At 47.8% G+C, this 13,311-nt stretch overlaps 1 protein-coding gene across 1 annotated transcript; it reads left to right on the top strand.

The window, feature by feature from the left end:
- Window positions 1–212: 212 nt before the first annotated feature.
- On the top strand, window positions 213–2,339 carry LOC127298844 (uncharacterized). The gene is made up of 2 exons (XM_051328704.2): window positions 213–1,204; window positions 1,301–2,339. Exons 1-2 carry the CDS (start codon window positions 372–374, stop codon window positions 2,052–2,054), a joined length of 1,587 nt encoding a protein of 528 aa, XP_051184664.1. The 5' UTR covers window positions 213–371; the 3' UTR covers window positions 2,055–2,339.
- The last annotated feature ends 10,972 nt before the right edge of the window (window positions 2,340–13,311 follow it).

The following is a 13,311-nucleotide window of genomic DNA, read 5'->3' as shown; positions in this document are numbered from 1 at the left end:
ACGGTACTGTTTGCTACTACTGTAGCGATCGTTTTAGACCATCAGATCTTAATCTAACGGTAAGAAATGAGCACAAGTTAGAGGTACTGTGCACTCCAACTTGTCTATGGCAAGGTAGAGAATCTGGAGCGACGACCCGGGGAATCGGGCGTTTAATCCCCCGGGGGACGCTCAGTGCTCCCCAATTAATATTCTTCGCTAAAAAAACCATTCCTTACCTACGAAGCTACCTAGCCGCCGCCGGCTCCTCCTTCGATCCCAAACTCCAGCCGCCGGCTCCTCCGTCGACATCCCGTCACCAGCGGGAGCCTGAAAACCGCCGCCGCCTCCCTGGGGGTTCGAATTCGAAGATCCCCCGGACCGCGAGGTGGATGGCCGGCGTCGAGGCGAAGCCAGCTGACGCGACCGACGAGGACGCGGCCGCCGCTCGCGACGACGACCCGCAGCCGCAGGTGGCGCGCCTGCCGGAAGACGTGCTCGCCCACGTCCTCCGCCGCGTCCCGCCGCGCTGGCTCGCGGCCTCGCGCTGCGTCTGCCCGGCCTGGCGCGACGCCGTCGACAGCCGCGGCCTGCTGCTTACCGACCTGCTCCCGCTCTCCTTCGCCGGCCTCTTCATCCACTTTAACGAGCACAAGTTCCCGGAGTTCTTCGCCCGCCCATCCTCCTCCTCCTCCTCCGCGCGGGCGGTCAGCGGCGACCTCAGCTTCCTGCCGTCCGCCAGCCCCGACTGCGGCCACTGGTGGGACGAGGCGGACGATTTCCGCGACTACCGCATCCAGGACCACTGCAACGGCCTCCTCCTGCTTAGCAGCAACACCGTGGTCAACCCCGCTACGCGACGCTGGAACGCTCTGACGACGTGTCCGGCCAAGGAAGCCGCCGACGACGGGCGGTACCATGGCCTTCTAGCCTACAATCCCATGGTATCGCCTGATGAATACCAGGTTGTCATGATCCCTGCCTTGTTCTACTGCCCTGAAGCCGGCGAGGTAGACCCCTGGATCGAGGAATCTGAATGGCCACGCAAGATATATGTGTTCTCATCAAACACGGGCTGTTGGGAAGCGAGGCATTTCGTCCGAGAAGGGGATGCTGCAGGGATCGTCGGTGACGACGGCATGATGCACGTGGCTTACTGGGACTACAGCGCTGTCTATCTTCGAGGAGCACTTTACGTGCGCTGCAAAGCTGATTTTCTCATGAGGTACATACTTCTTCTTTTTCTTAATTTCGTTTCACTCTTATCTTACTGAAGATTTCATCTTAAAATAGTGGTACACACAATGATTTCATTCTGCAGAATATCACTGTCTACCAATACATACAGTGTAATTAAACCACCTGCCGGTATCGCAGAGAAGGAGTACTACACACATGTTCAGGTTGTAAGATCAGAAAAGGGGGTGTACCTTGTGGAGCTTGATAAGCATTATGATGATAAGTGCTGCCTTCGAGTTTGGATACTGGATGAATCTTGTGGTCACATGAAGTGGATTCTGAAGCATGACAAAGACCTCAACCCCCTGCTGGGTCACCGCGTTTACCGGCGAGCTCACTGGACCTTAGAAGATATTAACTACAAATTGTTCCTTTCTTCTGGATTTCAAGAAGAAAAGAAGAAAGCAACGAGTGAAGAGAAATTTGAATGGAACTCTGACAGGGATGAGTATGAAAACATGGTTGACCATTGTCATTTAGAAGACAAGAAGAAATCAGTAGTTGGAAAGGAATTGGAATGGAACTCCAGCACTCATAATGTTTTTATGGATGAAGATATGGTTGAACAGTGCTACTTGGGTGAAGAGTATTACGATAATATATATCATGAAGACATCAAGATACTTGGGTTTCACCCATATAAAGAGGTTGTCTTCTTGAGTGCATCGGAGCGGACTGGACTGGCATATCATTTGAATGGCTCCAAGATTGAAATCTTAGGAAATATATACCCACAGGATTATACACATTTCAAATCGATACCTAATGAACTGGAGAAAATCAAATCTTTCCCATACACACCATGTTGGATTGAAGAGTTCCCTGGAAACAATTAGTCTACAAGTTCATTTCACATAGGAGCTTGCCAACTATTTCAGCAATGCGAGAAATGGCTTGCAGACAATGTTTAAGTTATCTTTAATTTCCGTGTATTTCATAAAGGGTAGGTAGTTTCTGTTGGAAAAGAGTTACAATTATCTACCTGTATCAAGCTTATGGTTAGCTTCAGATATCTATCTACAAGGCAACATGTAAGTTCACTGCATTTAAACGCTGATGGATTTTGGGATGCCAGTAACTACATGGATTGCATTGTAAATCAAAGGTGTACTTTCGACTTTTGTATCATTTTCTCGTATGTGCTGCTCAAATGCTTCCAACTTCTTTAGCAACATGCTGAGTCAAATTGACAGCTTGTAATTGTAGCAAAACAAGATGTCAGATTGTGCTCCTGGCTACTACCACTCTGGGTGTCTTGGTTAAGTTGCTAATTCGCATCCAGTGTCTTGTCCTGACCGTTTGGGTAGCCAAGAAGAAGCAAGCAAGCACGCACTACTCGGTTTCTTCTGTCCTTCCTGGCTGTGCCATATACCTATGCGTTGTTCCTTGCAATATTTATTTCACCAGCAATATGCAATGCATAGATAAGACACGATACAAAAATTAGTGCACTGTATAATGTCTTAAGTGAAAGTAAAAAGTTTGTATTTGAAAGCAATCCAGATGATAAATCTAAGAGTGATGCTTCAGTCTAAATAGTTTTTGCACATTCTAGTGGTATTTGATTGGTTTAAAATCTAGACAAACAACATTTGAGAGTAAAAGGTCTTCTTCGTTGTGAGCACAGTCCCATTAGTGGAGTGTCTACTTGTGAGCAACTCAACTTTACCTGACATGTGTTCCCTCGTCGACGCCTATTAGTGGACTTCTTGATCAGCACAAGTTCCCGGAATTCCTCGCCCGCCCTTCTTCCTCCGTTGCCGGCGCCCGCGCCATCAGCGGCAACCTCAACTTCCTGCCCTCCGCCAGCCCCAGTTGTGGCTATTAGTGGCAACGCTCTCAGGGCTGTGATTGGAAAAACTACAACATCAAGGATCACTGCAACGGGCTCCTCTTGCTTCATAATAACTGCATGGTCAACCCAGCCACTCGGCAGTGGATTCTGCCGAAAGGCCCGGCTAAGCGCGGTGCGGGGAATGTGAGGTACCGTGCTCGGCTAGTGTATGATCCCACGGTATTGTCCTACTACAATGTGTTCAAACTTCCCACTCTCGCTTACTACTGTCGTAGGGCGGAGGTAGACCCATCGATAGAGGAATCACAATGGCCGCCATCCGTGTGCAAGATGTTTGTTTACTCGTCCAAGTCGGGCTGTTGGGAGGAGAAGGATTTCGTCTGAGAAGGAGATGCAGCAAGGATTGCTGGTAAGCTCCGAGCGGGTGACAGCGAACTCTCAGCTGCCTATTTTCAAGGAGCACTTTATCTACACTATCAAACTGATTTCCTTATGAGGTATGTACATGCTGTGTTTATCATGTTTATAATCCGACGTATGCCTTACTCATAGGGTTTTTAATAAATGTTTGCGCAACGATTATTTGACTTTGCAGAGTATCATTGTCTAACAATACATACAGTGTAATTAAACCACAAAAGGTTTGTACTTCGTGGCACTTGATGCGAGCTCGTGTAGGGACATGTGCTGGCTTCGAGTTTGCGTCCTTAATGAATCGTGTGGTCAGATGGTGTGGATGTTGAAGCATGACAAAGACCTTAAGCACATGCCCTGTCAGCTGTTCCGCACACCAGTTAAATGGATCTTAGAAGATATTAACTACAACATGTTCCGTGATTTATCCGAGTTTCAACAAGACAACAACAAAGAAACAACCAAGGGGAAGTTTGATTGGAGCTCTGATGGGGATGTTCAAGACACAAACATGGTTGATCATGGTTACTCATTAGAAGACGCGAGAGGATTATTTTATGACATTGAGTTACTTGGATTTCACCCAAATGAAGAGATTGTCTTCTTGAGTGCATCACAGCAGACATGTCTGGCATATCATTTGAATGGCTCCAAGATTGAAGAAATAGGAAATATATACCCAAAGGATTATTATTGGTTCAAAGAGTTAGCTAATGAAAAGGAGCGTATCAAGTCTTTTCTATACACCCCATGTTGGATGCAAGAGTTCCCTGGAAGCAATTAGTCTAGAAATTCATCCAACATATGGGCCTACGTTATTTGCACAGGATGTTGGACCTATGTTATTTATCCATTTATTTGAGTGGCGTAATAAACGGCTTGCATAAGATGTCTGAGTCATCTTTACTTTATGTATTTATGAGGAATGGTTAACTTTTAGTTGATTCTTTCTACTTGTACCTGTTTTATTTTCTTTCTGAGCACTATTGATTTTATATGTATTTATAAGGATAAATCGGCTAGTTTCTCTTAAGTTATGCATTGTTAGAAATAAGATTGAAAGCTTAGGGAATATATACCCAGAGGATTATACATATTTCAAATGGTTACTTGATGAAAGGGAGAAAATCAAATCTTTTACATACACCCCATGTTGGATTGAAGATTTCCCTAGGAACAATTAGTCTAGAAGTTCATTTCACATAGGAGCTTGCCAACTATTTGAGCAATGTGAGAAATGGCTTGCAGACAATGTTTAAGTTATCTTTAATTTGTATGTACTTCATAAGGGTTGGTAATTTCTATTGGAAAAGAGTTACAGTTATATTTGTTTGTTTGTTCTGTCGTGAGTACTGCTAATTTATAATTGTTATTAATGCTTGCTATAGAATGGTTTATCAGCTAGTAGTTTCTTCTCTTGAATCTAGCACTCAAGATACCACTTGTATCAAGCTTACGGTTAGCTTCAGATATCTATCTACAAGGCAATACATAAGTTGGCTCCATTTAAACGCTGATGGATTTTGGGATGTCAGTAACAACATGGATTGCATTGCAAATCAAAGGTGTACTTCCGACTTGTGCTTCATTTTCTCGTGTGTACTGCTCAAATGCTTCCAACTTCTTTATCAACATGCCGACTCAAATTGACAGTTTGTAATTGTGGCAAAACAAGATGTCAGATGGTGCTCCTGGGTACTAGTACTACTCTGGGTGTCTCAGTTAAGTTGCTAATTCGTATCGACTGTTTGGTTAGCCAAGAAGAAGCAAGCAAGAACTACTGGGTTTCTTCTGTCCTTCCTGGCTGCGCCATATGCCTAGGTGTTGTTAATGCATAGATAAGACGCGATAGAAAAATTAGTGCAGTGTATATGTCTTAACTGAAAGTAAAAAATTGTATTTTGAAAGTAATACAGATGATAAATCTAAGAGTAATGCTTTAATCTAAATAGTTTTTGCACATTCTTGTGGTATTTTTTTTTTTGCGAAAATTTCACACATATATTAATAATAATCAATAGTAGTACAAATAGCCCAAAAAGTAAATAAAATTACAAATAGTTATTTAAACCACCTAGCGACGACTACATACACTAGTACAAGCCAAAAGCGATTTGATTGGTTTAAATCCAGGCAAGCAACATTTAAGAATAAAATGTCTTTGTTGCGGGCACAAACTTTGAGTCACTGACTGACATGTGAGAGGAGGGTCCACTTGTCAGCGACTCAACTTTACCTGACCTTCCCTCATCGATGCCGTCGTCGCTAGAGATTGAGAAGTGGATAGCATCTTCGTCCACCATCTTAATAGCAGCCGCCTCAACAGCCTCGGCAGCGTGCCTGGCATTTTCTCAAGCTCGAAGACCACGAGCGCTCGCTTGGTAAGAGACCGTAGGGGAGCGAAAATGAGAGGGGGAGAAGAATTCCAGAAGCACAGCTCGCGTTATCTCCGCTCAGTTTGGGGGCAGTGTCAGAATGGGAGAGGAGCTTCAATGGCCTTTTTTCTTCCAGCACTACGGGAAAATCAGGCGCTGCCGTGCAGCCAAACTTTGCCGTGAGCTGCTGCACGGCAAAGATTTCTTTGCCGTGCGTAGCAAGAAGAGCGCACGGCAACGCAAAAATGCACGGCAAAGTATGAGAGCAGCGCACGGCAAAGAAACATAGCACGGCAAAGAAAGATATGGCGCACGGCAAAGAAGTTTCTCACGGCAAAGAATGGGAGCAGCGCACGGCAAAGATTTTAGGACGGCAAAGTCCCTGCAAGCCGCACGGCAAAGAAACAGCGCACGGCAAAGGCCTGGGCACTGCCGTGCAGCCAAACTTTGCCGTGCAGACAGACAAGTTGCACGGCAAAGGGTCCTTTGCCGTGCGCTTCTCCCTTTGCCGTGCGCCAATATACATTTTTTTTGTTTTTCTAACTATTTTATTTCATCTACTACTTATATTTATTTTGTTAATTAGTTTTTCTTTTTGATGACTATTTATTACACTATGTGAAATACAAAATTAGTCTCCATGCTCATCCCCCACATATATCAGGGTTCCGGTGCTCCGGCGGTCGTTATCCCCCTCCTCCCCCCAAAACAGCGGGACGGCGGGTCTACCCCCTAGATTTCTCCGCGCGACGTTCCACCAATATACCTTTTCATAGGTTTAGGTTTGTTTAGTCCAAGGACATATGGAAAACCATGTGTGGTACCCTTTGGCACAGTCTAGCCCCCGATATACCCGCGGCGGGACACTTCACCGTACACGTCCAGGAATCTGTTAAGTGTTATCGCCCGAAGGTGAGGAATGTCAGACCGGGGATCCATGCCATGCACCATTTGGTGAATTACACCTAGCATCACACTTTGAAACATAGAATAGGTCCACATGCAAGGTTTGGTGGGGTTCCGGTGCTCCGGCGGTCGTTATCCCCCTCCTCCCCCCAAAACAATGGAACGCGCGTGCCCCGCGGGTCTACCCCCTAGATTTCTCCGCGCGAGGGTGCACCAATGTAACTTTTCATTCTTTTTAGGTTTGTTTAGTACATATACACATGGAGAACCAAAGATTGGGACCCTTTGGCACATATACCAGCAGCTAGAGCCATTATCACACGATCGACGGTGTGCTCCGGTCTACTTGGTTAGGGTTAGGTGTAGGGTTAGGGCTAGGGTTTAGGGGCTAGGGCTAGGGTTTAGGTTAAAGGGTAAGTATTTATGGTTAGGTATAGGTTTAGGGTTTAGGGTTAGGGTTAGGGTTTATGATGCATGGTTCTGCAGCTCCGGCGTCGTGGTTTAGGGATTTAGAGGGGTTTAGGGCTCGAAGCCTCCTGCTTTAGGGTTTAGGGTTTAGGGGAGCTACTTTTGCACCATTACACCTTGCACCACACTTTGACACATAGCATAGGTCCACATGCAAGGTTTGGTGGGGTTCCGGTGCTCCGGCGGTCGTTATCCCCCTCGTCCCCCCAAAACAGCGGAACGCGTGCCCCGGCGGGTCTACCCCCCTAGATTTCTCCGCGCGAGGGTGCACCAATGTAACTTTTCATTCTTTTAGGTTTGTTTAGTACATATACACATGGAGAACCAAAGATTGGGACCCTTTGGCACATATACCAGCAGCTAGAGCCATTATCACACGATCGACGGTGTGCTCTGGTCTCTTGGTTAGGGTTAGGTGTAGGGTTAGGGCTAGGGTTTAGGGGCTAGGGCTAGGGTTTAGGTTAAAGGGTAAGTATTTATGGTTAGGTATAGGTTTAGGGTTTAGGGTTAGGGTTAGGGTTTATGATGCATGGTTCTGCAGCTCCGGCGTCGTGGTTTAGGGATTTAGAGGGGTTTAGGGCTCGAAGCCTCCCCAGTTTAGGGTCTAGGGTTTAGGGGAGCTAATTTTGCACCATTACACCTAGCACCACACTTTGACACATATCATAGGTCCACATGCAAGGTTTGGTGGGGTTCCGGTGCTCCGGCGGTCGTTATCCCCCTCCTCCCCCCAAAACAGCGGAACGTGTGCCCCGGCGGGTCTACCCCCCTAGATTTCTCCGCGCGAGGGTGCACCAATGTAACTTTTCATTCTTTTAGGTTTGTTTAGTACATATACACATGGAGAACCAAAGATTGGGACCCTTTGGCACATATACCAGCAGCTAGAGCCATTATCACACGATCGACGGTGTGCCTGGTCTACTGGTTAGGGTTAGGTGTAGGGTTAGGGCTAGGGTTTAGGGGCTAGGGCTAGGGTTTAGGTTAAAGGGTAAGTATTTATGGTTAGGTATAGGTTTAGGGTTTAGGGTTAGGGTTAGGGTTTATGATGCATGGTTCTGCAGCTCCGACGTCGTGGTTTAGGGATTTAGAGGGGTTTAGGGCTCGAAGCCTCCCCAGTTTAGGGTTTAGGGTTTAGGGGAGCTACTTTTGCACCATTACACCTAGCAGCACACTTTGAAACATAGCATAGGTCCACATGCAAGGTTTGGTGGGGTTCCGGTGCTCCGGCGGTCGTTATCCCCCTCCTCCCCCCAAAACAATGAACGTGTTCTCCGGGCGGGTCTACCCCCTAGATTTCTCCGCGCGAGGGTGCACCAATGTAACTTTTCATTCTTTTAGGTTTGTTTAGTACATATACACATGGAGAACCAAAGATTGGGACCCTTTGGCACATATACCAGCAGCTAGAGCCATTATCACACGATCGACGGTGTGCTCCGGGTCTATCGGTTAGGGTTAGGTGTAGGGTTAGGGCTAGGGTTTAGGGGCTAGGGCTAGGGTTTAGGTTAAAGGGTAAGTATTTATGGTTAGGTATAGGTTTAGGGTTTAGGGTTAGGGTTAGGGTTTATGATGCATGGTTCTGCAGCTCCGGCGTCGTGGTTTAGGGATTTAGAGGGGTTTAGGGCTCGAAGCCTCCCCAGTTTAGGGTTTAGGGTTTAGGGTTTAGGGGAGCTACTTTTGCACCATTAGACCTTGCACCACACTTTGAAACATAGAATAGGTCCACATGCAAGGTTTGGTGGGGTTCCGGTGCTCCGGCGGTCGTTATCCCCCTCCTCCCCCAAAACAGCGGAACGTGTGCCCCGGCGGGTCTACCCCCCTAGATTTCTCCGCGCGAGGGTGCACCAATGTAACTTTTCATTCTTTTAGGTTTGTTTAGTACATATACACATGGAGAACCAAAGATTGGGACCCTTTGGCACATATACCAGCAGCTAGAGCCATTATCACACGATCGACGGTGTGCCTGGTCTACTGGTTAGGGTTAGGTGTAGGGTTAGGGCTAGGGTTTAGGGGCTAGGGCTAGGGTTTAGGTTAAAGGGTAAGTATTTATGGTTAGGTATAGGTTTAGGGTTTAGGGTTAGGGTTAGGGTTTATGATGCATGGTTCTGCAGCTCCGGCGTCGTGGTTTAGGGATTTAGAGGGGTTTAGGGCTCGAAGCCTCCCCAGTTTAGGGTTTAGGGTTTAGGGGAGCTGCTTTTGCACCATTACACCTTGCACCACACTTTGACACATAGCATAGGTCCACATGCAAGGTTTGGTGGGGTTCCGGTGCTCCGGCGGTCGTTATCCCCCTCCTCCCCCCAAAACAGCGGAACGTGTGCCCCGGCGGGTCTACCCCCCTAGATTTCTCCGCGCGAGGGTGCACCAATGTAACTTTTCATTCTTTTAGGTTTGTTTAGTACATATACACATGGAGAACCAAAGATTGGGACCCTTTGGCACATATACCAGCAGCTAGAGCCATTATCACACGATCGACGGTGTGCCTGGTCTACTGGTTAGGGTTAGGTGTAGGGTTAGGGCTAGGGTTTAGGTTAAAGGGTAAGTATTTATGGTTAGGTATAGGTTTAGGGTTTAGGGTTAGGGTTAGGGTTTATGATGCATGGTTCTGCAGCTCCGGCGTCGTGGTTTAGGGATTTAGAGGGGTTTAGGGCTCGAAGCCTCCCCAGTTTAGGGTTTAGGGTTTAGGGGAGCTACTTTTGCACCATTACACCTTGCACCACACTTTGACACATAGCATAGGTCCACATGCAAGGTTTGGTGGGGTTCCGGTGCTCCGGCGGTCGTTATCCCCCTCCTCCCCCCAAAACAGCGGAACGCGTGCCCCGGCGGGTCTACCCCCCTAGATTTCTCCGCGCGAGGGTGCACCAATGTAACTTTTCATTCCTTTAGGTTTGTTTAGTACATATACACATGGAGAACCAAAGATTTAGGTTAAAGGGTAAGTATTTATGGTTAGGTATAGGTTTAGGGTTTAGGGTTAGAGTTAGGGTTTATGATGCATGGTTAAGTATTAATGTGTTAGGATTTATGGTTAAGTATTAATGTGTTAGGATTTAGGGTTAGGGTTTAGGGTTAGGGTTATGATTTAGGGTTATATGATTTAGGGTTATATGATTTAGGGTTAGGGTTATGATTAATGTGGCTAGATCAATGGGTTAGGATTTAGGGTTAGGGTTATGGTTATGGTTAATCACACATTTCTTGAAAAACATGAAACATATAGTATTAAATAATACACATTTTGAAAAACAAGTTTAATATAATTTACAAATAAAACTTAATGTTATTGATAATTTACAAATAAAATTCTTAGTGTTATAGAAGTGGTAAAAAAAAAAAAATTTCTTTGCCGTGCGCAGGCGCACGGCAAAGAAACCTGCCGCACGGCAAAGGCCGCCATGCGCACGGCAAAGAGTCCCCGCACGGCAAAGGCCCTTTGCCGCACGGCAAAGAACGCCGCACGGGAACGTGTGGGGATAAGGTACCTGGTCGGGGCACCTGAGCCACAAACGCATCCACCTCGCCCACCGAGCCACCTCGCCCTGCACTGCATCCACCGCGCCGCCTCGCCCGCATCCACGCCACCACTGCCGCCAGCCACTGCCGCCCCTCCCCGGCCGCTGCCGCCAGCCACGCACACCGCCACCCCTCCCCCGCCGCGGCCGCCAGCCACGCACACCACCGCCCCTCCCCAACCACTGCCGCCAGCCACGCACACCGCCGCCCCTCCCCCGTCGCCGCTGCTGCTTCCCGCCCTCCCCACCGCCGCTGCTGCTGCTCCCCTCCCCCACCGCCACCGCGGCCGAGCTAGGGAGCTAGGTCCCGCCGCCGCCCCCACCGCCTGCTCCGATTCCGGCGGGATACGGGAGGTCCTCCACCCTGCTGCCTCGACCCGACGGCCTGCTGACCCGAAACGACGTACGGCCTACTGCCCATTCCCAGTGCCAATCTGCCAATCTCTGCAGCAAGGTGTGCTTGTGTGTTCCCGACCCGACGGGTTGTTTGTGTGTTACATTGAAATGAACGCTGCTAGATGTAGATAAATTTGAAAATCTGTGAGCTATTTGTGTGATATTTTGACATGAGCTGGTATTTTATTCATATCATGCATGAAGTTAAAATACTTTGCCTTATGCCTTTACATGGATCAAGATAAGACACGTAAAGCACATTGAGATGCATTGATTTTGTGAAATTTGCATACACGAGCGTACGGAAAAATTTAGGTCTCGGTAGGTCAAAATTAGGGCCATTTAGCAAATAGGAATTTGAGGCAGAATTTAGTCTTGACTTGAATGACTAATTTATTTTTCTCGCTATGCAGACGATGTTTCGAGGTGGACACAGGGGCCGGCGTTGTCGGGGTGCTTGAGGAGCGTTGCCGGAGGGTCATTGGTCTTCTTCGCCGGCTGTCGGTCACGCTTCGAGGGTGAGAATCCGTTCGCCTCTCTTGTACCTAGGTTTTTTCTTTATGTCTAGATCACCAAGTCTGTCGCGATACCTAGGCGTCTCTTCCCGACCGTAAGGGTTACGCGGATAAATATGCATTAGTGGTCTCGCATATTATGAACCGTAACTCTTACGGCATTTATCGGGACAGCCGGCGGATGCGTAGTTGGGTACGTTCTCCGTGCTCTACCCCAATCCGAGACAGGATTTCGGTAGCGCCTCCCCGTTGTTCTCCGGATGCACACCCCTCTCGGCTTTTTGCCGAGACGTGTATCGGGAGAGCAGCGGGGAGGTGCTGCCGAAATTCTGTCTCGGATCGGGGTAGAGCTGGGAGAACGTACTCAATCTACGGATCCGGCGGCTGCTAGGAGCCCACCTAGTAGAGTTTCAGGTTGATGCACGCGTAAAATAAATAAATATATGATGCATTTATTTCCTATTTGATATATAAATGCTATGTTCGTCTGTTTTGTTGCTGATTAGAGGATGGATAATCGTGGCTGGATGTACGATGGCGTTAATCGGTCGGTGGAACTATACTGATGAATGGGGAGAAAAGACCGAGCAGTTTGTGGATAGGGCGTTTGCCATCCCTAGCAGACCTATAAGTGTTTGGTGCCCTTGTAGTAAGTGCGCTAACCGAAAGGCACAGGACAAGGAAACTATGAGTATGCACCTGATCAAGTTTGGGTTCACACCGTCCTACAGGATTTGGACTTACCATGGAGAAAAGGCAAAGAAACGTGCTAGGAAGGAGGTGCGGCAGATTCAACCTAGGGGGGAATATGACACTGGTTTTGATAGGTGCTTAGAAAACTTGGGGCCTGGGCATGTGCCTGAAAGCTCTCATGTAGAGGTGGAGACACCTCAGGATGCGGAGACAAGTGAGGACCCGGAGGAAAACACAAAGGAGTACTATGAGGCTCTGTTTGCTTCGCAGAAACCCCTACATGAAAATACAGAGGTTACCCAACTAGATGCCATCGCTCGCCTTATGGCCTTGAAGTGCCATAGGAACTTGTGCAGAGATGGGTTCGATGAACTTCTGGTCATCGTAGGCAGCCTTCTGCCGAAAGGGCACCTCTTGCCGCAAAACTTCTACTATTCGACCAAATTGCTCGGTGACCTTAAGATGTCATCTCAGCGAGATACACGCTTGTCCACACGGCTGCATGCTATTCAGAGAGGAGCACGCTGACACAAATTATTGCATCAAATGCAATTCCTCTAGGTACTTTGAGGTAGACCGCAATGGTGATGGTCAGAAGAGGCAGACCACGGTTGCCAAGAATATCCTCCGCTATCTTCCAGTTCTACCGAGGATCCAGCGGCTCTTCATGACCGAGGATACTGCCCAGCAGATGAGGTGGGCCGTGGAAGGAAACAGATACACCGACAAGATGATACATCCGTCGGATGGTACTGCATGGAAGAACTTTGTGAAGAAATTTCCACTTAAAGCAGGTGACCCGAGGAGCGTAGCAGCTTGCGATATCAATCGATGGGTTCAATCCATATGGTATGTCGGCTGCAGTATACGCTTGTTGGCCGGTGTTTGTTATTCCCATGAACCTCCCCACAGCGTACGCATGAGATCGGAGAACATGTTTGTGTCGATGATAATCCCGGGGCCCAAATACCCGGCAAGAACATGAATGTGTACTGGAACCGCTGGTG

Source organism: Lolium perenne, chromosome 5 (assembly GCF_019359855.2).
Source record: "Lolium perenne isolate Kyuss_39 chromosome 5, Kyuss_2.0, whole genome shotgun sequence".
Taxonomy (NCBI): domain Eukaryota; kingdom Viridiplantae; phylum Streptophyta; class Magnoliopsida; order Poales; family Poaceae; genus Lolium; species Lolium perenne.
The sequence above is the reverse complement of the archived record's forward strand: the minus strand, read 5'-3'. Positions and strand labels throughout refer to the sequence as shown.